General features: G+C 35.9%; 1 protein-coding gene across 3 annotated transcripts; it reads left to right on the top strand.

Annotated features, from left to right (window-relative positions):
* Positions 1-721: 721 nt before the first annotated feature.
* Positions 722-24384, top strand: LOC142242615 (serine protease snk-like). 3 transcript variants are annotated; one of them, XM_075314195.1, is made up of 7 exons: positions 724-1005; positions 1077-1279; positions 3815-3882; positions 16068-16183; positions 16251-16486; positions 23965-24122; positions 24180-24384. In XM_075314195.1, exons 2-7 carry the CDS (start codon positions 1255-1257, stop codon positions 24348-24350), a joined length of 774 nt encoding a protein of 257 aa, XP_075170310.1. In that variant the 5' UTR covers positions 724-1005; positions 1077-1254; the 3' UTR covers positions 24351-24384. The 3 variants fall into 3 exon arrangements, with proteins under 3 accessions (XP_075170302.1, XP_075170310.1, XP_075170297.1); XM_075314182.1 differs by having other exon boundaries at positions 725-1005; positions 1064-1279; XM_075314187.1 differs by lacking the exon at positions 1077-1279 and having other exon boundaries at positions 722-1005.
* The last annotated feature ends 2999 nt before the right edge of the window (positions 24385-27383 follow it).

Below are 27383 nucleotides of genomic sequence, written 5' to 3'. Positions count from 1 at the left end.
TTTTGCACAGGCAGTAGAATTAGCATTGTAGCTATGCGTGCCAAATTTGGTTGAAATTGGTTCAGATTTAGATATAGTTCCCATATATATGTTTTTCTGATTTCGACAAATATGGTCAAAATACCAACATTTTCCTTGTAAAATCGCTATTGCTTAGTCGATAAGTTGTAAAAATTACTCTAATTTTCCTAAACTTCTAATACATATATATCGAGCGATAAATCATAAATAAACTTTTTCGAAGTTTCTTAAAATTGCTTCAGATTTAAACGTTTCCCATATTTGTTTTACTAACATTGTGTTCCACTCTAGTGCATAAGCCGACTTAAATTTTGAGTCTATAGATTTTGTAGAAGTCTATAAAATTCTGTCCAAATCGAGTGGTATTTTTAAATGTATGTATTTGGGACAAACCTTTATATATAGCCCCCAACACATTTGACGGATGTGATATGGTATCGAAAATTTGGATCTACAATGTGGTGCAGGGTATAATATAGTCGGCCCCGCCCGACTTTAGACTTTCCTAACTTATTTGAGTATATATTTAAAGACAGATAGGTCGTTAAATATGACTTTATTCCAAAAATGCCGCATTTTTGGCTCGAAACCAATACCAAAATCCTTAGGATCCCAGTAAATTTTTTTGAGTGTAGTTAATACAGATTGTATGTTTCATATTCTAAAAATAAATATTCTATATAAATCAGTTCACCGGTACCACATTTTATGTTACTCAAGATTGTAACGCTCAATGCATTGACATCTTATCAATGCTATTTAATTAAATTATAATAGGAGGGTATAAAGTTGTCATCTTCTGAAAACTGTGTCAATGGAAACAAAAAAAAAAAAAAAAAAAAAAACATTTAAAGCCCAGCAATCGCAGCGATAACATCAAAACATCGGAGGAATATTAGCTTCAGTTATTTCAAAAACAAAATTTAAAAAATATGGAATTATTAACACATATCTTAGTTGTTTTGTGCATTCTTACAGAATATGGTAAATATGAAATTACTTGTATTGTGTTTGCCATTTGAATTTATTCATTCACCTACAGTTTTATCATCCAGAATTGTTTTTCCTACAATTGATCCCTTTCCAACGGAATGCAAATTACCGGATAAATCTAGTGGAACTTGTCTTAATTTCGAATATTGCCCAGCCGCTATAACATCTAAAAATATATCTCTGTGCTACTATGAGGGGAGTGAGCAGTATGTTTGTTGCAAGAATAATTTATGGGATGATATGAGACCACGACGTTTAACACAAGGTGTGTATATGATTCATTGAATTCTCATTCATGCTCACGTACATTTACGAGAAAACATATTTACTCACACAAGCCTACACACGATATGCGTGGTATGAACTCGCACTCACACTCACTAACGTAGGACCAACTTTTAAAGACTCACTCTCATGCACGATTCACCTCACTCACTACAAATTCTCGATACGATACTCACTCAAACCAGGAATGAGCAAAGGCAACCAAATAACAGATATAGAATATGGATCGCCAACTCAATGTCAATTATTCATGTAAGAGTACTTATTAGAATAAATAAATCGTGAGCGTGAATTTGACTGTGAGGAGGATTTCCCAGATTTTTTTTGTGTTTCATTCAATATCCGCTTTTTATTTTACATAAGCGAGAGTTGCTTCAAAAATTATTCATGACAATTTCATTTCACGCGCACACTTCTAGTACGCGCATTCGTCCATTAATAAAGAATTGGCAAACTATACATGATTTGCTGTAAAATCCAATTCTATACCAATAACAAGTATATACGGCCGTAAGTTCGGCCAGGCCGAAGCTTATGTACCCTCCATCATGGATTGCGTAGAAACTTCTTCTAAACACTGCCATCCAGAATCGAATTACTTAAGTCGCGGTAACGCTTGCCGATGGCAAGGTATCTTAAAACCTCCTAACACCATCTTCTAAATTGTATGTAAGTCCATACGTGGTATATTTTAAATCAAAAAAGATCGATCCAATACGTATATAATTCAGTTTGACAAAGTAGACATAAAATTTTGACAACATTTTCTACAGAATTAAAATTTTAACAAAATTTTCTATTGAAATAAAATTTTCACCAAATTTTCTATAGAAATAAAAATTTTGACAAAATTTTCTATCAAAGAAAATTTTGACAAAAAATTTTATAAAAATAAAATTTTTACAAAATTTTCTATAGAAATAATCTTTTGACAAAATTTTCTATAGAAATAAAATCTTGGTAGATTATTTTTGGCTCGAGTGGCAACCATGATTATGAACCGAATAAAATTTGAACAAAATTTTCTATAGAAATAAAATTTTGACAAAATTTTCTATATAAATAAAATTTTGACAATGATGAAAATTTTATTATGAACCGAATAAAATTTTAACAAAATTTTCTCTAGAAATAAAATTTTGACAAAATTTTCTATAGAAATAAAATTTTGGTAGATTATATTTGGCTCTAGTGGCAACCATGATTATGAACCGATATGGACCAATTTTTGTGTGATTGGACCAATTTTGATATGGTTGTTAGCGACCATATACTAACACCACGTTCCTAATTTGAACCGGATCGGATGAATTTTGCTCCTCCAAGAGGTTCCGGAGGTCAAATCTGGAGAACGTTTTATATGGGGGCTATATATAATTATGGACCGATATGGACCAATTCTGTCACGGTTGTTAAAGATCATATACTAACACCATGTTCCAAATTACAACCGGATTGGATGAAATTTGCTTCTCTTGGAGACTTCGCAAGCCAAATCTGGGGATCGGTTTATATGGGGGCTATATATAATTATGAACCGATGTGGACCAATTTTTGCATGGTTGTTAGAGACCATATACCAACATCATGTACCAAATTTCAGGCGCATCGGATGAAATTTGCTTCTCTTTGAGGCTCCGCAGCCCAAATCTGGGGATCGGTTTATATGAGCTCTATATATAATTATGGACCGATATGGACCAATTTTTGCACGGTTGTTAGAGACCATATACCAATACTATGTACCAAATTTCAGCCGGATCGGATGCAATTTGCTTCTCTTTGAGGCTTCGCAAGCCAAATCTTGAGATCGGCTTATATGGGGTCTATATATAATTATGGACCGATGTGGTCCAATTTTTGCATGGTTGTTAGAGACCATATACCAACATCATGTACCAAATTTCAGCCGGATCGAATGAAATTTGCCTCTCGTTGAGGCTCCGCAAGCCAAATCTGGGGATCGGTTTATATGAGGGCTATATATAATTAAGGACTGATATGGACCAATTTTTGCATGGTTGTTAGAGACCATATACCAACATCATGTACCAAATTTCAGCCGGATCGGATGAAATATGCTTCTGTTAGAGGCTCCACAAGCCAAATCTGAGGGGGGGCTTTACGTAAAAGTGGACCGATATGGCCCATTTTCAATACCATCCGACCTACATCGATAACAACTACTTGTGCCAAGTTTCAAGTCGATAGCTTGTTTCGTTCGGAAGTTAGCGTGATTTCAACAGACGGACGGACGGACGGACGGACATGCTTAGATCGACTCAGAATTTCACCACGACCCAGACTATATATACTTTATGGGGTCTTAGAGCAATATTTTGATGTGTTACAAACGGAATGACAAAGTTAATATACCTCCATCCTATGATGGAGGGTATAAAAAAGCTAGTGGTTTTTGAAGTTGTCTTTTTAAAATATAGCAAATCTTATTAACTTAAATAAAAATTGGGGACTTTTTATGAATAATACTAATGTTTTCACTTTTTACTTGAAGGTTGTGGTGTACCGAAATTCGAAATAATACGAGGAATAAATACTGTCTACAAGGAATTCCCATATATGGTATGTACATTAAAGTAAGTTTAACATAAAGAAGAACAAGTGTATACAGAAGTAAGTTTGGCCGGAACGAATCTTAAATACCCACCACTATGAATCAAATATAATGTCTTAGTTTCAAAACTCTTCGTCGTAGCGGGTTACTTGATAATATATAGAAACACTAAGAAATGCTGGTGACATTTCTGAGTGGTTTCACTGCAATGTGGAACGCCGTTCGGACTCGGCTATAAAAAGGAGGTCCCTTGTCTTTGAGCTTAACATGAAATCGGCCAGCACTCAGTGATAAGAGAGAAGTTCACCACTGTGGTATCACAATGGGCTGAATAGTCAAAGTGAGCCTGATACATCGGGCTGCCACCTAACCAAACCAAATATATAGAGTTTCATGGGGGTTTGATGGCAGATATTCTTCTAAGCAGATAAGTTCAACCAGTACACAGATACATTGAAAGATTCTACCAATGAAGGATGGAACAGATTGTGGATTTAAAGGGTGATACGGTCAAAATTTGGTCAAGGGAAAACGCGTGTAAATCGATGAAATCGTTTATTTAAAAAAATCAAATTAAATTTCTTTTTCAAGTTCAATTAGTATAAAATTCAGGAAAAATATTCAGTTAGGCTTTCGCTTTTCCAAATCCGAATTGCCGGGCCTCACGCTTGACACCTGCCATCAGATTTTGTACAGCCACCTTGTCCACCTTCTTCGCCGCAGAAAGCCAGTTTGTGTTGTTTCATGGGGGTTTGATGGCAGATATTCTTCTAAGCAGATAAGTTCAACCAGTACGCAGATACATTGAAAGATTCTACCAATGAAGGCTGGAACAGATTGTGGATTTAAAGGGTGATACGGTCAAAATTTGGTCAAGGGAAAACGCGTGTAAATCGATGAAATCGTTTATTTAAAAAAATCAAATTAAATTTCTTTTTCAAGTTCAATTAGTATAAAATTCAGGAAAAATATTCAGTTAGGCTTTCGCTTTTCCAAATCCGAATTGCCGGGCCTCACGCTTGACACCTGCCATCAGATTTTGTACAGCCACCTTGTCCACCTTCTTCGCCGCAGAAAGCCAGTTTGTGTTGTTTCATGGGGGTTTGATGGCAGATATTCTTCTAAGCAGATAAGTTCAACCAGTACGCAGATACATTGAAAGATTCTACCAATGAAGGCTGGAACAGATTGTGGTTTTAAAGGGTGATACGGTCAAAATTTGGTCAAGGGAAAACGCGTGTAAATCGGTGAAATCGTTTATTTAAAAAATCAAATTAAATTTCTTTTTCAAGTTCAATTAGTATAAAATTCAGGAAAAATTTTCAGTTAGGCTTTCGCTTTTCCAAATCCGAATTGCCGGACCTCACGCTTGACATCTGCCATCAGATTTTGTACAGCCACCTTGTCCACCTTCTTCGCCGCAGAAAGCCAGTTTGCCTTGTTTCATGGGGGTTTGATGGCAGATATTCTTCTAAGCAGATAAGTTCAACCAGTACGCAGATACATTGAAAGATTCTACCAATGAAGGCTGGAACAGATTGTGGTTTTAAAGGGTGATACGGTCAAAATTTGGTCAAGGGAAAACGCGTGTAAATCGGTGAAATCGTTTATTTAAAAAATCAAATTAAATTTCTTTTTCAAGTTCAATTAGTATAAAATTCAGGAAAAATTTTCAGTTAGGCTTTCGCTTTTCCAAATCCTAATTGCCGGGCCTCACGCTTGACACCTGCCATCAGATTTTGTACAGCCACCTTGTCCACCTTCTTCGCACAACCGTGTTTCTTCAGGAAAGGCAGCAGACGTTTATTCAAACACTCTTTCACGTAAATTTCTTAGTTGACTGTCCCCCAAAAGCTATGAAAATGCTGCTCTTCAAGCCACAGGTACAGATGGCTTGCCAAACCAGATATTTCTTTGCGAACTTTGACAGTTGTATGTGCTTGAAAATATCTGCTACCTTTTCCCTTCCTTTTGCCGTATAAAACTCCTGTCCCGGAAGTTGCTTGTAGTCGGCTTTGACGTAGGTTTCGTCGTCCATTACCACGCAGTCAAACTTCGTCAGCATCGTCGTGTACAGCCTCCGGGATCGCGCTTTGGCCGTCGAATTTTATTTATCATCGCGATTTGGAGTCACTACCTTCTTGTAAGTCGATAGACCGGCTCGTTTTTTGGCTCGATGCACGGTTGTAGACGATACACCCAGCTTATTTGCGGCATCTCGGAGAGAGAGGTTAGGGTTTCGCTTGAAACTACCGGCAACTCTCTTTGTCGTCTCAGCGGCTTCCGGTTTTCGATTTCCCCCAGATCCAGACTTCCTGGGTGTCGACAAACGTTCCCCAAACACTTTAATTACATTTGTAACGGTTGATTTGGCAACTTTTAGCGATTTTGCCAGCTTTGCGTGCGAGTAGCTCGGATTTTCGCGATGCGCGAGCAAAATTTTGATACGCTGCTCTTCTTGCTTGGACGGCATTTTGACAACTGAAGAGTGAATTCCAAAATCAAAATAGAAGCAACATTCTACACACACACATCTTCAAAATGAGGGGTGTTCAGGTTTTTTAAATGCAAAATTGAAAGAAATACGTCAAGTTTATATTGACCAAATTTTGACCGTAACACCCTTTATGCCACCCTTTTTTGTTTGAGTTTCAGAGGCATCATAAACATGTAAGTGTAAGTGTTCAAGAAAATGATGAAATAAGGCCATGGTTTGAAATCTGAAATCTTTAGATTTTTACCTCCATTATTCAAATGATTAGAAGGATTAAAATTTGAAAATTTTGCTTTCAGTTTCAAGCAATTTTCATGATCAGTGCGCCTTCTACACCCTGAAGAATTGAAATTTATCTATATGGAGCCACCTTGTCCACCTTCTTCGCCGCAGAAAGCCAGTTTGCCTTGTTTCATGGGGGTTTGATGGCAGATATTCTTCTAAGCAGATAAGTTCAACCAGTACGCAGATACATTGAAAGATTCTACCAATGAAGGCTGGAACAGATTGTGGTTTTAAAGGGTGATACGGTCAAAATTTGGTCAAGGGAAAACGCGTGTAAATCGGTGAAATCGTTTATTTAAAAAATCAAATTAAATTTCTTTTTCAAGTTCAATTAGTATAAAATTCAGGAAAAATTTTCAGTTAGGCTTTCGCTTTTCCAAATCCTAATTGCCGGGCCTCACGCTTGACACCTGCCATCAGATTTTGTACAGCCACCTTGTCCACCTTCTTCGCACAACCGTGTTTCTTCAGGAAAGGCAGCAGACGTTTATTCAAACACTCTTTCACGTAAATTTCTTAGTTGACTGTCCCCCAAAAGCTATGAAAATGCTGCTCTTCAAGCCACAGGTACAGATGGCTTGCCAAACCAGATATTTCTTTGCGAACTTTGACAGTTGTATGTGCTTGAAAATATCTGCTACCTTTTCCCTTCCTTTTGCCGTATAAAACTCCTGTCCCGGAAGTTGCTTGTAGTCGGCTTTGACGTAGGTTTCGTCGTCCATTACCACGCAGTCAAACTTCGTCAGCATCGTCGTGTACAGCCTCCGGGATCGCGCTTTGGCCGTCGAATTTTATTTATCATCGCGATTTGGAGTCACTACCTTCTTGTAAGTCGATAGACCGGCTCGTTTTTTGGCTCGATGCACGGTTGTAGACGATACACCCAGCTTATTTGCGGCATCTCGGAGAGAGAGGTTAGGGTTTCGCTTGAAACTACCGGCAACTCTCTTTGTCGTCTCAGCGGCTTCCGGTTTTCGATTTCCCCCAGATCCAGACTTCCTGGGTGTCGACAAACGTTCCCCAAACACTTTAATTACATTTGTAACGGTTGATTTGGCAACTTTTAGCGATTTTGCCAGCTTTGCGTGCGAGTAGCTCGGATTTTCGCGATGCGCGAGCAAAATTTTGATACGCTGCTCTTCTTGCTTGGACGGCATTTTGACAACTGAAGAGTGAATTCCAAAATCAAAATAGAAGCAACATTCTACACACACACATCTTCAAAATGAGGGGTGTTCAGGTTTTTTAAATGCAAAATTGAAAGAAATACGTCAAGTTTATATTGACCAAATTTTGACCGTAACACCCTTTATGCCACCCTTTTTTGTTTGAGTTTCAGAGGCATCATAAACATGTAAGTGTAAGTGTTCAAGAAAATGATGAAATAAGGCCATGGTTTGAAATCTGAAATCTTTAGATTTTTACCTCCATTATTCAAATGATTAGAAGGATTAAAATTTGAAAATTTTGCTTTCAGTTTCAAGCAATTTTCATGATCAGTGCGCCTTCTACACCCTGAAGAATTGAAATTTATCTATATGGAGGCTTTACCAAAAACTATGGTTTATGTAAGCCCAAGGAGTTAAATTGGGTGCAATGCCAAAAACATGCACCGATACACACCAAACTCAGCACACCTAATTGTGGATATTATAAACCTACAGAATCAAGACCCCAAATCGGAGGGCGGGTTTATAAGGAGGATATATATGACACGATATATTCGGATTATCTATTTATGGTCCTAAAAAACCTCTAGATATCAAATTTCAGGGAAAGCGGATAGAAACTATAGTTTCTAGAAGACCAAGAAGTAAAATCGGGAGATCTGTCTATATTGGGGCTATACCAAACCAAGGACCGATAGGCACCGTTTTCGACACACATTTTCGTGGTTAAAAATTACCTCTAGATATCCAATTTCAAGGAAATTGGATTGAAAATAGGGTTTCTAGAAGCCCAAGATCAGACCGATATACCCAATTTTCGGCACACATATTTTTGGCCATAGTATTTTATGGATTTAGATTTCCAATTTCAGGCAATTCGGATTGAAAATAGGGTTTCTAGAAGCTCAGGAAGTATAATCGGGAGATCGGACAATATGGGGGCTATACCAAAACACGGACCGATAGGCACCATTTTCGGCACACATTTTTATACCCTCCACCATAGGATGGGGGTATATTAACTTTGTCATTCCGTTTGTAACACATCGAAATATTGCTCTAAGACCCCATAAAGGTCGTGGTGAAATTCTGAGTCGATCTGAGCATGTTCGTCCGTCCGTCCGTCTGTTGAAATCACGCTAACTTCCGAACGAAACAAGCTATCGACTTGAAACTTGGCACAAGTAGTTGTTATTGATGTAGGTCGGATGGTATTGCAAATGGGCCATATCGGTCCACTTTTACGTATAGCCCCATATTTGGGTTGGGGATCCCCAAATTTGGTTTGGGAATCCTCTAATAGAAGCAAATTTCATCCGATTCAGCTGAAATTTGGTACATGGTGTTAGTATATGGTCTTTAACAACCATGCAAAAATTGGTCTACGTCGGTCCATAATTATGTATAGCCCCCCATATAAACCAATCCCCCGATTTGGCTTGGGGATCCTCTAAGAGAAGCAAATTTCATCCGCTACGGCTGAAATTTGGTACATGGTGTTAGTATATGGTCTCTAACAACCATGCGAAAATTGGTCCACATCGGTCCATAATTATATATAGCCCCCATATAAACCGATCCCCAGATTTGGCTTGTGGAGGCTCTAAGAGAAGTAAATTTCATCCGATCCTGCTGAATTTGGTACATGGTGTTAGTATATGGTCTCTAACAACCATGCGAAAATTGGTCCACAACGGTCCATAATTATATATAGCCCCCATATAAACCGATCCCCAGATTTGGCTTGCAGAGCCTCTAAGAGAAGAAAATTTTATCCGATCGGGCTGAAATTTGGTACATGGTGTAAGTATATGGTCTCTAACAACTATGCAAAAATTGGTCAACATCGGTCAATAATTATATATAGCCCCATATAAACCAATACCCCGATTTGGCTTGCATGGCCTCTAAGAGAAGAAAATTTTATCCGATCGGGCTGAAATTTGGTACATGGTGTAAGTATATGGCCTCTAACAACTATGCAAAAATTGGTCCACATCGGTCAATAATAATAAATAGCCCCCATATAAACCGATCACCAGATTTGACCTTCGGAGCCTCTTGGAAGACCAAAATTCATCTGATTCATTAAAAATTTGGTACGTAGTGTTAATATATGGCCTCAAACACTAATGAAAAAATTGGTCGAAATCGGTCCATAATTATATATAGCCCTCATATAAACCGATGCCGATCCGATCCGGCTGAAATTTGGTACATGGTGTCAGCATATGATCTCTAACAAACAAACAAAAAGTGGTCCACATCGGTTCATAATTATATATAGCCCCCATATAAACCAATCCCCCGATTTGGCTTGCAGGGCCTCTAAGAGAAGCAAATTTTATCCGATCGGGCTGAAATTTGGTACATGGTGTAAGTATATGGTCTCTAACAACTATGCAAAAATTGGTCGACATCGGTCAATAATTATAAATAGCCCCCATATAAACCGATCACCAGATTTGACCTCCGGAGCCTCTTGGAAGACCAAAATTCATCTGATTCAGTTGAAATTTGGTACATGGTGTTAGTATATGGTCTCTAATGACCATGCAAAAATTGGTCCACATCGGTCTATAATTATATATAGCCCCCATATAAACCGATCAAGAGATTTGACCTCCGGAGCCCCTTGGAAGAGCAAAATTCAACCGATTCGGTTGAAATTTGGTACGTGATGTTAGTATATGGTATCCAACAACCATGCAGGAATTGGTCCATAATTATATATAGCCTCCATATAAACCGATCCCCAGATTTGACCTCCCGTGCCTTTTGGAGAAGCAAAAATCATCCGATCTGGTTGAAATTTGGTACGTGGTGGTAGTATATGATATTTAACAACCATGCCAAAAGTGGTCCATATCAGGCCATAATCATATATAGCCCCCATATAAACCGATGCCGAGATTTGGTTTTGGAGCCACTTGGAGGAGCAAATTTCATCCGAGTCAGTTGAAATTTGGTACATTGTGCTAGTATATGGCCGTTAACAACCATGCCTAACTAGGTCCATATCGGTCTATAGTTATATATATAGCCCTCAGATAAATCGATCCGATGCATATCAAGTTCATAATTGTATGTAGCCCCCATATAAACGACCCCCATATTTCAATTCTGGCTCTCTAAGTACCGTGCAAAAGTCCATATTGATTCGTAATTATTTGTAGACTTACCTATACATACCTTTTTTGTCTATATATACCATGTATGGACTAACTCACAATTTAGAAAACGATGTTAAGAAGTTTTAAGATAACACAACCCAAGTAATTCGATTGTGGATGACAGTCTTTCGTAGAAGTTTCTACGCAATCTATGGTGGAGGGTACATAAGATTCGGCCTGGCCGAACTTACGGCCGTATATACTTGTTTTGGTTATAAAATAACTTTAGATTTAGATTTCAAAGGCAAATCGGATAGAAAATACAGTTTCTAGAAGCCGAAGATCCCAAATCCGGGGGCGGCTTATGTGGGGGCTATATCAAAACCTGGACCGATATAGCCCATCTTCGAACGTGACCTGCCTACGAACAAAAAACGAATCTGTGCGAAATTGCAGGATGATAGCGCCATTTTTGAAAGCTGGAGCGTGATTACAGACAGACGGACATGGTTATGTCGATATTTCGATGTGTTACAAACGCAATGACAAACTTATTATACCCCATAACCATTATATGGTGGTGGGTATAAAAACAAAAGGAGAGGAAGATGCCTGCAGAGGGTATCAAACCATCGCTTCTGTAACATACGAGGGCGGTTCGGAATCTTCTTAGCCTATCAATGAAAGAGAATAGTTAGTTTTTCAAAAATAGTTTTATTTTTCAATATAATCTCCTGAAACTTGAATACACTTAGTCCAATGCTTTTCTAGCAATTGTATCCCTTGATTAAAATAGTTTTCCTCATGGTCTTCAAAATAGTGGTCTTCGAAATTTTTAAAAAAATAATCGCACGATAATGGTCACGACTTAATTCCATTTTGTTTCCTTTTAAGTTCCCAGCAAAAAAAAAAAAAGGGCAAACTTGGATCATCTCCAATGAATGTTACATGGGCTAGTCATGGGGCGGCCACAAACGCCTTTAAACACAAAGCGTCGAAACGTCAATTCATACCTTTGTGATATGATCGTAATATGACACCAAGGAATAACATTCTAACAACTCATCTAGATGTTCTTTATTACCATGAATGAAAAAATAAGAACGAATTTTCGTCAAATAAAATAAATATTATTTTTTATGTTATACATCGTTTTTAGTTTATTATTTATTATTATTGTATAAACATATTCTTTCCATTTAAACTCAACAAAATATTATCGAGTTTAAAGTTGACACTCATTCAAATCCTCGCGAGGGTGAACTTTTTAATTTTATTGTTTTTTTTTTTACATTTTTATTGTTTTTCTCTTCTTTTTTGTGACATTTAAATGCCCAAAATTTAAATTTTGACTTTATACTGTCAAAATGGCGCATTTTCTAAAATTGGTACAAAATAACTTTATCGGAAGTTAAAAAAAATATGGGGGATTCCGTGAAGGATTATTTGTTAAAAATATCTGCTGTTTAACAAACAACCCTATAATTCACAGAATATTTCGAAGGATAAGATAATGAAAAATGCAAAGAAATTGGAGTTATTTTCAAAATTCACATCACGGCTTATTTTTAGGTTAAAGAAGAAGATAAAACCAGCGTAAGATATGTGGTTCCGCGTGAACACAACTTCTTTCCTGATAATTTCAAGCAAATCGAAGAAGTTAGGTCAATTTCCACATGATCGCCATCTACGATCTCTAAAAGTTTCAAGTAAATCAGGTCAGCCGTGTCCGAGCTTACCCGGAGCATACAAAACAAACGAACAAACATACTTTCAATATATACGAGGGTGGTTCGGAATCTTCTTAGCCTATCAATGAAAGAGAATAGTTAGTTTTTAAAAAATATTTTTATTTTTCAATATAATCTCCTGAAACTATGCTAGTCCAATGCTTTTCTAGCAATTCTATCCCTTGATTAAAATAGTTTTCCTCAAGGTCTTCAAAATAGTGGTTCACAACTGTAATTGCATCTTCATTTGAGGTAAAACGCTTGCCCGCAAGGATTTTTAGATTTGGGAACAAGTAAAAGTCACTGGGAGCTAAATCAGGAGAATAAGGTGGGTGGTCAAGTAACTCATACTTTAATTCGGTGCTTTAGACATTGTTAAAACACTCTTGTGCCTTGGTGCGTTGTCTTGATGAAAAATTATTTTTTTTGTGTTGTAAGCCGGGACGTTTTTCTCGAATTTGTACATTTAATTGATCCAAATGGTTGCAATAGTACTCTGAATTTATTGTTTTACCCTTTTGCAGATAGTTAATCAATAAAATACCTTTGAAGTCCCAAAACACCGTTGCCGATTGAATTGTTTTTGCCTTCACCCTTACAAAAAATCGCTTCTGTAACATATACTCCCAAACATATTTTGCTTCAAGCATATACATTTTTGGGTATTACCCAAACATTTATATGTTTGATCTCTTCCAATATATAATATGTTTGAAAGCATATTGGTCTAAACAATATATGTTTGGGTAGTCTAAGTTCCAAACATTTTGTATTTTTGCATCCAAATTCAATAATGTTGTCTTCCAAAAAACAATGTGTTATTATGTGAACATATAATATGTTTGGAAGCATTTTGCACCCAAAAATGTTATATGCTTAAAAAAATTCTCCCAAACAATATTGTGCTCAAAATTTTATTTATTTATTTATATATTTACAATCATAATGAATTATGAAAATAAACAGGTAATATAGGTGCTAACAACATAGGTTTTCGACCTGAATGTTCAAAATTTTGTTTCTGCCCAATTGTATATTCCCCCACACTTTCTCACTTCCACGAGATTTTTTAGTTCTTAGCACCTTTTTCTGTAATACAAACATTGTAGAAGAAATTATTCAATTTTATGATTTTTTTTTATTTTAATTTTACCTTTTGCCGGACGCGGATTCGAACAGCGGACCACACAGTTTGTAAGGATCAAAGAAGTAGCTGATCAATTGCCCAAGGAAAAATAAAATGTTAATTTTGTAATAACAAGCAACAACCACCAACTTAATTCAACATCGCTCCCTGTTAAATAGCGCTCCAAGCTACTAAACACATATATGTTTATAGGCTATTTCTAAATTAATATATCTTTGCATCCAAGCATATTATATTTACAAACATTTTATGTCCCAAACATAATATGTTCTAACATATTAACATATATGTCCCAAACATGTTATGCTAGTTTATGAACATTATATGCTTGCACTCAAAAATATTGTGTTTAAAATTTTGTGTTCCAAACATATAATGTTTATAGCCAAACATATGAAAAACAGTCTTTTTCATCCGTGTTCTTTGGGGCACTTCCTTCATCTTCAGTACATTGTTTGGATTGTTCTTTTGTCTCTGGAGTACAGTGGTGGATCCATGTCTCATCAACAGTTATGAAACGACGCTTGAAATCTATTTTATTTCGCTTAAAACGATCCAAACAAGCTTGAGAAATGTTCATTATTTTGCGTTTTTGATCGACTGTTAACTAATACGGCACCCATCTTGCAGAAAGCTTTTTCATCTGTAGTTCTTCATGCAAAATTAAATGGACTCGATCATTTGAGATGCCCATGATATTAGCACTTTCGCGCACTTTTATTCGTCGATCATTTAATACCATATCATGCACTTTGGCTACAATTTCTGTTGTTGTTGCTGTTTTTGGACGTCCACTACGTGGTTCATCTTCAATGCTTGTACAATCACGTTTAAATTCAGCAACCCAATTTTTTACTGTTGCATATGAAGGAGCACTTTCACCCAAAACATTCACCATATCATTCTTAATTTCTTGTCCCGATGAACCTTTTTTATGTAAATATTTAATGACAGCATGCATTTATAATTTTTCAGGATTGGTGTTTGTATTGTTCAAGCATATTATGTTTCATCTTAGGGCATACACTGGTAGTAAAAAATTTTAATGAATTTTTCTTTGTGTGGATATATTTTTAAGGCGCCAATTGGTTACTTCTATTATTTTACTTGCAGCATACTCTCTAGGTTTCTCTTTCTAAGCACATATATGTTTATAGGCTATTTCCAAATTAATATGTGTTTGCCTCTAAGCATATTATATTTACAAACATTTTATGCCCCAAACATAATATGTTCTAACATATTAACATATATGTCCCAAACATATTATGCTAGTTTATGAACATTATAGGCTTGCGCTTAAATATATTGTGTTAAAAAATTTGAGTTCCAAACATATAATTTTTACACCCGAACCTATGGAAAACAGTCTTTGTCGTCCGTGTAGTTGTGGTTTAGGATATTGTTGTTCCACAAATTGAAATGTACATTTCATATTTCATTATTGCAAAATAATAAAGAAATGACTGTCGGAGCAAGGTTTTCAAATACTCGAATGGCCACCACAATGTGCCGATCTCAATCCCACTGAGAATTTATAGTCTATGGTTAAAAGACGCTTGAGATTACAACAAAGTTCACCAAAAAATATCGATGACCTCTAAAGCCAAGTCAAAATATTAAAAACTTCAAAAGAAAGTACGAGTTAACCCTCTAATGCCCCAATGTTTTTCAATGTTAACGACACACAAGCAAGAAAACTAAACGTCGAAAATTTATACGGTAAAATTCAGTATATGCTACAAAGCCTCTTGAATAGATTTGCTAAAATGTTAATTGTTCTCTTTGTGCATAATTCCAAGTAAATCAGAGAGAAAATCGGGAGGTCCATCTAAGACAAGTTCAACACAGATATTTTTGAACTTAAAATAACTCCAGATTTTCATTTTCAAATCGGATAAAAATTGCCCCTAGAAGTCAAATCGGGAGATCGTTCTAAAGAGGTGTCGGTCTAAAGATTTCGTGCTTAAAGAAACTTTTTGAGATAATTAGTGAAAACGTATTGCAGCTATTTTAGTTCTTAATTTCTTAAATTTCATTAAAATACAGAAACCTGGTTAACCGTTGATCAACAAAACGGTTTTCGCATTAGTGGAAAAGTCCATTTGGGACACCCTAAACTCTAGCTACTCAAAAGCTGAAACCGAGTGAGATAGCTATCTAGATATCATTATTTTCTATATTTGTCCATCATTATTTGACAAATTCCTCATTAAATAAATTTTGATATTTTAAATGTACTAACACTTTTATAGGTAGCTTTAGGATGGGACTCAATGCTGTCGAAAAATTCTTATGATTATAAATGTGGAGGTGTTTTAATAGCACCAAATTTTGTTCTAACAGCGGCACATTGCACTCATCTAAATGGGTAAGAAAGTAAGGAAAATTATTTAAAAAAAAAACAAAAACCTTAAACATTCACTGTTCTTTTGCAGTCTTCCACCATCTGTCGCTTTGGTAGGCGGTACTAATTTAAGTGACACTTCCTCAAGGCCTTTGAATATTATTGATGTTATAAACCATCCTCAATATAAACCAAATCTATCATATAATGATATAGCCTTAATAAAACTGGCGAATTCATCAGAATCCGAACCTATTTGTGTTTGGAGTTTATATCCAATGGATGACGTTAATGTGACAGCAATCGGTTATGGTCATACGCAGTTTGGTAAGTACTAAAAATCAGAAAACGGCAACCGGTGGCATTTTTTTGGCATTCGGTGTACCCACAATATAAAGCGGTGGCATATAATAAAACACCGAAACATCTAGTGTCTTACAAACTTGAACTATATACGGCGTAGCAGTTTTACAGTTGTGTGCTCTTGTTTTGTGACTACCACAAAGCCAGCAAGCATTTGGAAGTTCATTTTATTCCAGATTCCACGGTATCTTGTCCCCAAAATGGAACGCTTTCATCCCCAAGAATCCCCAATTTAATTTAAAATTCCCCACAAAAATCTAGTTTTTTGAAAAATAGTAAAGGAATAGACTCTGCTGTAGAAAATCCATAAAAAATAAAGATTGTGAATATATGCAATTTTTATACCCACCACCATAGAATGGTGACGGGGGTATAATAAGTTTGTCATTCCGTTTGTAACACATCGAAATATCGATTTCCGACTATATAAAGTATATATATTCTTGATCAGGGAGAAATTCTAAGACGATATAGCCATGTCCGTCTGTCTGTCTATCTGTCTGGCTGTTGTAATCACGCTACAATCTTCAATAATAAAGCAATCGTCTTTTGTCTGCAGGCAGGTCAAGTTCGAAGATGGGCTATATCGGTCCAAGTTTTGATATAGTCCCCATATAAACCGAACTCCCGATTTGGGGTCTTGGGCTTATAAAAACCTTAGTTTCTATCCAATTTGCCTGAAATTGGAAATCTAGAGGTATTTTATGACCACAAAGAGGCGTGCCAAAAATGATGAGTATCGGTCCATGTTTTGGTATAGCCCCCATATAGACCGATCTCCCGATTATATTTCTAGGGTTTTAGAATCGATAGTTTCTATCCAATTCGCATGAAATTTGAAATCTAGAGGTATATTAGCACCATAAAGAGGTGTGCCGAAAATGGTGAGTATCGGTCCATGTTTTGGTATAGCCCATATATAGACCAATCTCCAGTTTTTACTTCTTGGGCGTCTAAAATCTGTAGTTTTTATCCAATTTGCCTGAAATTAGAAATCTAGAGGTATTTTGAAACCCTAAAGAGGTGTGCTGAAAATGATGAGTATCGGACCATTTTTTTATATTGCCCCCATATAGACCGATCTCCCGATTTGGAGTCTTGGGCTTATAACAACCTTAGTTTCTATCCAATTTGCCTGAAATTGGAAATCTAGAGGTATTTTATGACCACAAAGAGATGTGCCAAAAATAGTGAGTATCGGTCCATGTTTTGGTATAGCCCCCATATAGACCGATCTCCCGATTATATTTCTAGGGCTTCTAGAATCGATAGTTTCTATCCAATTCGCCTGAAATTTTAAATCTAGAAGTATTTTAGCAGCATAAAGAGGTGTGCCGAAAATGGTGAGTATCGGTCCATGTTTTGGTATAGCCCATATATAGACCGATCTCCAGTTTTTACTTCTTGGGCGTCTAAAATCTGTAGTTTTTATCCAATTTGCTTGAAATTAGAAATCTAGAGGTATTTTAAAATCTTAAAGAGGTGTGCTGAAAATTATGAGTATCGGACCATGTTTTTATATAGCCCCCATATAGACCGATCTCCAGATTTTATTCTTGGGCTTATAGAAACCGTTGTTTTTATCCAACTTGCCTCAAATTGGAAATCTAGAGGTATTTTAAAATCTTAAAGAGGTGTGCTGAAAATGATGAGTATCGGACCATGTTTTTATATAGCCCCCATATAGACCGATCTCCAGATTTTATTCTTGGGCTTATAGAAACCGTAGTTTTTATCCAACTTGCCTCAAATTGGAAATCTAGAGGTATTTTAGGACCATAAAAAGGTATGCCGAAAATGGTGAGTATAGGTCCATGTTTTGATATGGCCATCAGATAGACCAATCTCCCGATATTACTTTTTGGGCTTCTAGAAACCGTAATTGTTGTCCACTTTGCCTGAAATCGAAAATCTGGGGGTTTTTAGGAATACAAATAGGTGTGCAAGAAATGATTTTATTTTTTAGGCTTCTAGAATCCGTAGTTTTTATACAATTTGCCCGAAATGAGAAATCTACAGGTATTTTAGGACCTTAAATATGAGAGCCGAAAATGGCGTGTATTGGTCCATGTTTTGGTTTATCTCCCAAATAGACCGATCTCCCGATTTTACTTCTTGGGTTCTTATAAATCCAGAATCTGATCTAGTCTTCATAGGTAAAATCTTTGAATTTATTTTCTGGAAGTGTACTGATCTGCTTGTCACCAAATCCCCCTGAAATTTTCACAGGAAACTATAATATTTGAATCCTGGTGGTGGGTATTTAAGATTCGGCCCGGCCGAACTTACTGCTTTATATACTTGTTGTTATACCAGTTTGCTATGTTAGTTACAAAAATATGAAGATTTAAAAAACGCAAAACCAGGAGGCGGGTACTCAAAATAGCATCCAATACAAGCTTCATCAGAGTTAATTATTGGTATAAAGAGTCATCAAATTTGTTTCTTATGCAAATCATCTTCTAAATGCTCGAGAAATAAAAAGTGGGAGTTCGGTGAACATGTGTATTTATGAATCAAAACATAGTTTAAATAGTCAATAAATAAAATTGAGTAATCGATCAAAAGGCGTTGATCGTCCCGCTATGAATTCTATTCTATATGTATGGGATATTTCCAAATCAGTTGATTGCTTTAGGAATAAATTGTAAAGTAGCTCTTGGGCACCCAAATAAATGCTGTGGAATAAAGAGGATTTTTTTTATATTTTTGAGATTCTCTGTACTCCTTTAAGCATTTTTATACCCTTAACCACTACTGTGGTACAGGGTATAATAAGTTTGTGCATTTGTACGAGTATGTAACGCCTAGAAGGAACAGTCATAGACCCATCTTTTATTATACCGATCGTCTTAGAAATAAATTCTGAGTCGATTTAGCGATGTCCGCCTGTCTGTCTGTCTGTTCATGTATTTTTGGCATAGAGTATAATCTTGGCTCACAGACAATCGCTATTGATTTTGGAAAAAATCGGTCCAGATTTAGATATAGCTGATATATATAGAGTTATCACCGATCAGGTGATAATTGGCGTTTTTATCAACCAATCTTCTTCAAATTTCGTATATTTAAATATTTGGTAAATCTCGTAAATCTTTCGAAATATCAGTCAAATCGGTTAAGATTTAGATATAGCTCCCATATAATTATTTCGTCCAATATGCACTTATATAACCACGGAGGCCATAGTTTTACTCCGAGTTACGTGAAATTTGCATAGGGAGTAGAATTAACGTTATAAATACGCATACCGAATCCCAGCAAAAAAAGAGCTTCCAAAAAAGTAGTTTGAATCCCCAATCTGTGATCCGGAAGTAGTGCTAACTTGGATCATCTCCAATGAATTTTACATGGGCTTGTCATAGGACGGAAGTACTCCCTTTTTGGATCCTTTGCATTGCTTTAGAAGTTGTGCCCTAGAAGTTAATTTGAATGAAGAAATTTAAAATGCGAAAAAAATTTTTTTTAACCAATTTCACTTTTTTTTATCCATATGTTTTATTACACTATTATTTTTCTATTATCTAATTTTTACAATTTGAAAAACTTTTTCGCTTCGACCAGGGATCGAACCTGGGTTTGCTGGCACCATAACAGAACGCCTTAGCACACTCAGCCACAAACGCAATTGAACGTAAAGCATCGAAAGGTCAATTCAAATGTTTGTGATATGATCGTAATACGACACCAAGGAATAACATTGTAATTGCTTCTCGAGATGTTCTTTATTAGTATGAACGAAAAAATAAGAAACGCAGGTTCAAATCTCACCAGCGGCAATTTTTTATAAAATATTTTTCTAAAAAATATTTTTTTTTTGTTATGCATCGTTTTTATTTTTTTAATTTCGGCATATATTTTCGTATAAATATATTTTTTCCATTAATTTTCAACAAAAAAATTACAAATTCTGGTAATTTGCAAAACCTTCTCAAAAGAACTTCCATGGAAGCGAAAAAGTCAAACGGCACAGGTTCAAATCCCAGCGGGGATGAAATTTTTTTTATTATTATTTTTTACTTTTTTATTAATTTTCTGTTTTTTTTTTTATTTTTTTATTAGTTTTCTATTTTTTGTAAACTTTAATTGTCCAAAATTTGCACTTAAAATAGGTTGATTGCGTTTTTTCTAACACTTGTCCACAAGGACTGCATTGGAAGTAGAAAAAAATCATTGGGGGATCCCAAGATGAGCTTTAGAAAAAATGTTTGTTCACTTGTCCAAAAGGACTGCATCAGAAGTGGAAAAAAATTATTGGGGGGATCCCAAGATGAGCATTAGAAAAAATGTTTGTTCACTTGTCCAAAAGGACTGCATCGGAAGTTGAAAAAACTCGATGGGGGATTCTGGGATGGGCTTTAAAAGAAATGTTTGTGGAACAACTTCCAATTTTTTTGCTGGGATTTGATTGAAATCGGTTCAGATTTGGATATAGCTAACTTATATGGCCTCGAACGCCAGAGTTTTGCCCTGACTTGCTGCAAATTTTACACAAGGAGTAGGTTTAATAGTATCGATAAGTGTAACAAATTTGGTTGAAATCGGTTCTGATTTAGATATAGCTCCCTTATATATCTTTCGCCCGATTTGCACTTATATGACCACAAAAGCCAGAGTTTTGCCGTGATTTGCTTCAAATTTTGCGCATGGGGTACGTTTAATGGTATGGTTATGTGTACCAAATTTGGTTAAAATCGGTCCAGATTTAGATATAACTGTCATATATATGTTTCGTCCGATACGCATTTATATGGCCCCAGAGGTCAAAATTTACTTGAACTTTTGCACAGAGAGTAGGACTGAAATTCTTGCTAGGTATGCCAAATTTGGTTGAAATCGGTTCAGATCTAGATATAACTCCCATATATATCTTCGGCCCGATTTAGATTCACATGACCACGGAGGCCATAGTTTCACTTCGAAAATTTTGCAGTTTTGCACTGAGAGTGCAATTAAAATTTTAATATCAAACGATAAATCACTTAATGCAGGCTTGAGAAATTTTATGCAATTTAAATATTTCCAATATTTATACCCTGCGCCACGTGAACACATTTTTGTAATCAAAGTCTAGGTCGCAGTTTTAGTCCAATCGACTCCAAGTTTGGCACAAGTATGTGTTTTGGCTCAGAATAGAACCCTATTGATTTTGGAAGAAATCGGTTCAGATTTAAATATAGCTCCCATATATATATTTCGCCCGATATGGACTTATATGGCCCCAGAAGCCAGAGTTTTACCCTAATTTGCTTAAAATTTTGCACAAGAAGAACAACTAGTACTATAGCCAAGTGCGCCAAATTTTATTGAAATCGGTTCAGATTTAGATATAGCTCCCACATATATCTTTCGCCCGATATGGACTAATACGGTCCCAGAAGCCAGAGTTTTACCCCAATTTGGTTGAAATTTTGCACTAGGAGTACAATTAGTAGTGTAGTCAAGTGTACTAATTTTTTTTGAAATCGGTTCAGATTTAGATATAGCTCCCATATATATCGTTCGCCCGATTTACACTCATATAAGAAATCGGTTCAGATTTAGATATATCTCCCATATATATCTTTCGCCCGATATGCACTTATATGGACCCAGAAGCCAGAATTTTACCCTGATTTGGTTGAAATTTTGCACAAACATAATACTTAGTCGTATAGTCATGTGTGCAAAATTTGATTTACACTCATATAAGAAATCGGTTCAGATTTAGATATATCTCCCATATATATCTTTCGCCCGATATGGGCTTATATGGCCCCAAAAGCCAGAATTTTACCCTAATTTGCTTGAAATTTTCCACCAGGAGAATAATAAGTACTATAGTCAGGTGTGCCAAATTTGATTGAAATCGGTTCAGATTTAGATATAGCTCTCATATACATCTTCTTATATGGCCCCAGAAGCCAGAATTTTAGCCCAATTTGGTTGAAATTTTGCACTAGAAGTACAATTAGTAGTGTAGTTAAGTGTGCTAAATTGTATTGCAATCGGTTCAGATTTCGATATAGCTCCTATATATATCTTCCGTCATTTTGCACAGGGAGTAGAATTAAAATACTAAGTATGCATGTCAAATTAGGTTGAAATCGGTTCATTATTTCTTTAAATTTGTAAATTTTACTACAAATGCGTCCATCATGAACTTCCTATGTCACTAAAGACATTCTTGCAATTTTGAACTCTAATTTTTTCCTTCAAACTAAATTAAATTTTCTTTATCATGTAAAAAATTATTGATGTCTTAAAAATTTAATTGAATATTGATGTCTTGATATTGTCGAAAATTATTTACTTATTTTTATGATATCGGCGTGATGCGTTTGTAACACTGTGTAGTTAAAATGTTCCAAAAATATTCAAAAAAATCATATAAACTATAATTCTTAATCTTATTTATTATACTGAACAGATTTCGAAAATTCCCCACAACAATTCCCAAATTTGTGAAAATTCACCACCAAATTCCCAAGTCCCCAACGCAACATTTTTGTCCCCATCCACGAAAAAATATCCCCGATTTGGGAAAAATCCCCAATACTAGCAACGCTGGTTGTAATCACGCTATAACCTTTAATCATGACGATATCGTTCTGTAAATTTAACTAGCGGAGACATAAACCAGGTCGTTTTTGCCAACTCACCTAATGGGTTAATTACACTAGCCTTTTTTCACTAAATAAATTATATCACGAGCTAGAAATGTCCGATTATATCGTTGTTGGTGCTTGGTAGTGAGATGAAGAACAAGTGTAAACTTGTGTTACAATTTAGAATTTCAGGCAATTCGGGTAAATATTGCGGTTTTTTTTTAATCCAAGAAGTCAAATCGGAAGATCGGGGGCTATACAAAACAAAACATGGATCGATACACACCATTAACCATTTAGCACAGCTATTTATTGAACTATTACGGATGGAAATTGGAAATCTAGAGATCCAATTGCAAACAAATTGAATAAACAAGAAATTTAATCTGGAGATTCATTTATATGTGGGCTATACCAAGACATGGATCGATACACACCATATTTGGTGCACCTATTTTTGGACCAAAAATACCTCTCCACTCCCAATTCCAGTATGTAGAAACCCAAGGCATCAAATCTGAAGATTTGTGTGTCAAAACCTGGACCGATATAACCCATCTTCGAATTTGACCTGCTTGCAGACACAAATCGAATATGTGTCAAATGTCAGAACGATTGCGCCAGTTTAAAGGCTTAGCGTGATTACAACAGACAAATGGATGGCCAGACGAACATATAAAGTCTTAGAATGTATCACTGATCAAGAATATATAATTTATTTTATGTTGGGTATAATTAAAACATAACAATTTCCATGGACCAAAACAAAGTTAAATACACTTTAGTGCCCTTGTAGAGTTAACTTTTTTGCGTATGTACTAAATACTCCTTAAATAAAGAAAATTTTATTTTCAGCTGGAATTAGTTCCGAAACTCTACTAAAAACTTACTTATCGATAATACCAAACTCTGACTGTAGTCATCATTTTCCCAACGAACAGTCACTGCCATCGAGTATAGTGGAGACGCAATTGTGTGCAAAGGATTTCCAAAGGCAAAGTGATACCTGTCAGGTAATTGACATTGAAAAATATCTTGTTATCTAAATAAATAATTACGAATTTTTATAGGGAGATTCAGGAGGTCCTCTCATATTGCGTTCTACTAGTCAACACGGAGTTGAGGTACCATTCGTTGTGGGTATTACTTCATTCGGACGTATATGTGGTATGAATCAACCTGGAGTATATACAAGAGTTTCCGAATACATTGACTGGATTGAATCTATTCTATTTAAGTAATATTTTAAATAAACATAAAATACAGACTTTTTAATTATTGAAATGATTCAGGAACTTTTACAGTAAGTTGTTACATGAATACTGAGGGCACATTTTTCATCTGATCTATCCCAACAAAAAAAATTGAAAGTTCTTTTGAAGAACTTCTTTACAAGCATTTCCAAAAATTTCCTCCCAAAGATGTACTTTATTTTAACTGCACAGGAGGTTCATTTGAGTAAATTTTTATAACTCCTTTTTTCATATATTTAATGAGAAATTTTATTTTTTTTTTTGTATAAAGAAGTAAAAATCAGATTAAGAATTAATAAAATGGTTAAAATTATTTAAATTTTTGCCATAAAAAAAGTAAAACAATCATCCCCGCTGGGATTTGAACCTTTGCCGTTTGACTTTTTTACTTCCATGGAAGTTCTTTGGAGAAGGTTATGCAAATTTCGATAATTTTTAATTTTTTGCTGATTTCTGATGGAAACAAGTATATACGGCCGTAAGTTCGGCCAGGCAGAATCGTATGTACCCTCCCCATGGATTGTGTAGAAAGTTCTACTAAAGACTATCATCGACAATCGAATTACAGGGGTTGTGATAATACTTACCGTTGGCAAGGTATTTTAAGACTTCTTAACATCGTCTTCTAAATTGCAAGTTAGTCGATACGGGGTATATATATTGGACAAAAAGAGGCCGATTAAATACGTATATAATTCAGTTCTGGGTCGGAATATATAGGGGAGTCTATAAATAATTACAAACCGATATGATCTGTTGAGTGGTAATTAGAGAGCCAGAAGTGAAATATGGGGGGTTATTTAATTTGGGGGCTATATACAATTATGAACTAATATGGCCCAACTTTTGTTTGATAGGGGGTCGGTTTATCTGGGGTCTATATATAACTATAGACGGAGATGGAACGATTTTGGTATTGTTGTTAGCGGTCATATCCTTGCACAACATATTTCAACCGAATCGGATGAAATTTATTCCACCAAGAGGCTCCGAAGGTCAAATCTGGGAATCGGTTTATATGGAGGCTATATAATTATAAACCGATATGAAGCAATTTTAGCACGGTTGTTAGATACCATATACCTACATCACGTACCAAATTTCAACCGGATCGGATGAAATTTGCCCCTCCAAGAGGCTCCGGAGGTCAAATCTGGGGTTCCGTTTATATGGGGGCTATATATAATTATGGACTGATTTGGACCAATTTTTGCGTGGATATTAGGGGCCATATATAAACACAACGTACCAAATTTCAACCGAATCGGATGAAATTTGCTCCTCAAAGAGGGTCCGGAGTTCAAATCTGGGGATCGAATTATATGAGGGCTATATATAATTATGGACCGATTTGGACCAATTTTTGCACGGATGTTAGAGGCCTTATATAAAAACCACGTATCGAATTTCAACCGGATCGGATGAAATTTTTTCTCCAAGGGGCTTCAGAGGTCAAATCTGTGGATCGGTGTATAAGGGGCTATACATAATTATGGACCGAATTTTAACCGGATCAGATGAAATGAACTCCTCCAAGAGGATCCGCAAGCAAAATCTGAGGATCGGTTTATATGGTCGCTATATATAATTATGGACCTATATGGACCAATTTTAGCGTGAATATTAGAGACTCTGTACTAACATAACACCACGTACCAAATATCAACCGGATCGGATGAAATTTGCTTTTCCTAGTGCCACCGTAAGTAAAATCTGGGTCCGATATGGCCCATTTGCAATACCATCCGACCTACATCAATAGCAACTATTTTTGCCAAGTTTCAAGTCGATAGCTTGTTTCGTTCGGAAGTTAGTGTGATTTCCACAGCCGGACAGACGGACGGACATCGCTAGATAGACTCAGAATTTTACCACGACCCAGAATATATATATACTTTATGAGGTCTTAGACCAATATTTCGATGTGTTACAAACGGAATGACAAAGTTAATATACCCCCCATCCTATGGTGGGGGGTATAAAAATATATTTATACAAAAATATATGACAAAAAACAAATAACAAGTATATACAGCAGTAAGTTCGTCCGGGCCGATTCTTAAACACCCACCACCATGAATCAAATATTAGGGTTTCCTTTGAAATTTCAGGGGGGTTTGAGGACAGATCAAGCAAAGCAGTTCAACCAGTACACTTCCCGAAGATAAATTTAAAGATTTTACCTATGAAGACTATATCAGATTTATAAGAACCATTTTTGTTTGAGTTTTAGAGGAATCATTAACATCTCTTGTAACGTAAATATAGAAGAAAATTATAAAATAACGTCTTGATTTGAAATCTAAAATTTGTTGATTTTCACCCGAGGAGTAAAATCTGGAAATTGTACATTGAGTTTCAAGCAATTTTCATGATCAGTGCGCCTTCTATACCCTCAAGAAGTGGAATCGGTCAATATGGAGGCCTTACCAAATGGACTGATAAAAACTGAATTCTATACACGTTTTTGTGAGCCTAAAATACCAGAATATTTACAATTTCAGGCAAATCGAATAAAAACTACTTCTAGAAACCGAAGGCGTTAAATCGGGAGATCGTTCCTATGGGGGTATACTAAACTATGGACCGATACTCACCTTTTTCGGCACACCTCTTTATGGTCCTAAAATAGCTCTAGATTTCCAATTTCAAACAAATTGGATAAAAACTACCGTTTCTATAAGCCCAAGACCCCAAATCGGGATGTCGTTTAATGGGGACCACTCCAAAACATGGACCGATGCTCACCACACCTCTTTACCTCTTCACCAATTACAGGTAAATTTAATAAAAACTGCGGATTCTAGAAGCCCAAGAAGTAAAATCGGGAGATCGGTTTATATGGGGCTATACCAAAACATGTGCCGATATTCAACATTTTTCGCACACAACTTTATGGTCCGAAAATACCTCTAGATTTCCAATTTCAGGCAAATTGGATAAAAACTGCGGTTTCTATAAGCCCAAGAAGTAAAATCGGGAGATCGGTCTATATGGGGGCTGTACCATAACATGGGCCGA

Source organism: Haematobia irritans, chromosome 1 (genome assembly GCF_050003625.1).
Source record: "Haematobia irritans isolate KBUSLIRL chromosome 1, ASM5000362v1, whole genome shotgun sequence".
Taxonomy (NCBI): Eukaryota; Metazoa; Arthropoda; class Insecta; order Diptera; family Muscidae; genus Haematobia; species Haematobia irritans.
Note: the sequence above shows the minus strand (reverse complement) of the source record. Positions and strands in the feature narration are given on the sequence as shown.

Excerpts from the sequence above, each read along its gene's own strand:
- LOC142242615 (XM_075314182.1), top strand. The coding sequence starts at position 954 with ATGGAATTATTAACACATATCTTAGTTGTTTTGTGCATTCTTACAGAA. Across the intron at positions 3,883-16,067 it reads ACAAGGAATTCCCATATATG|GTAGCTTTAGGATGGGACTC; the intron begins GTATGTACATTA and ends ACACTTTTATAG. Across the intron at positions 24,123-24,179 it reads GGCAAAGTGATACCTGTCAG|GGAGATTCAGGAGGTCCTCT; the intron begins GTAATTGACATT and ends GAATTTTTATAG.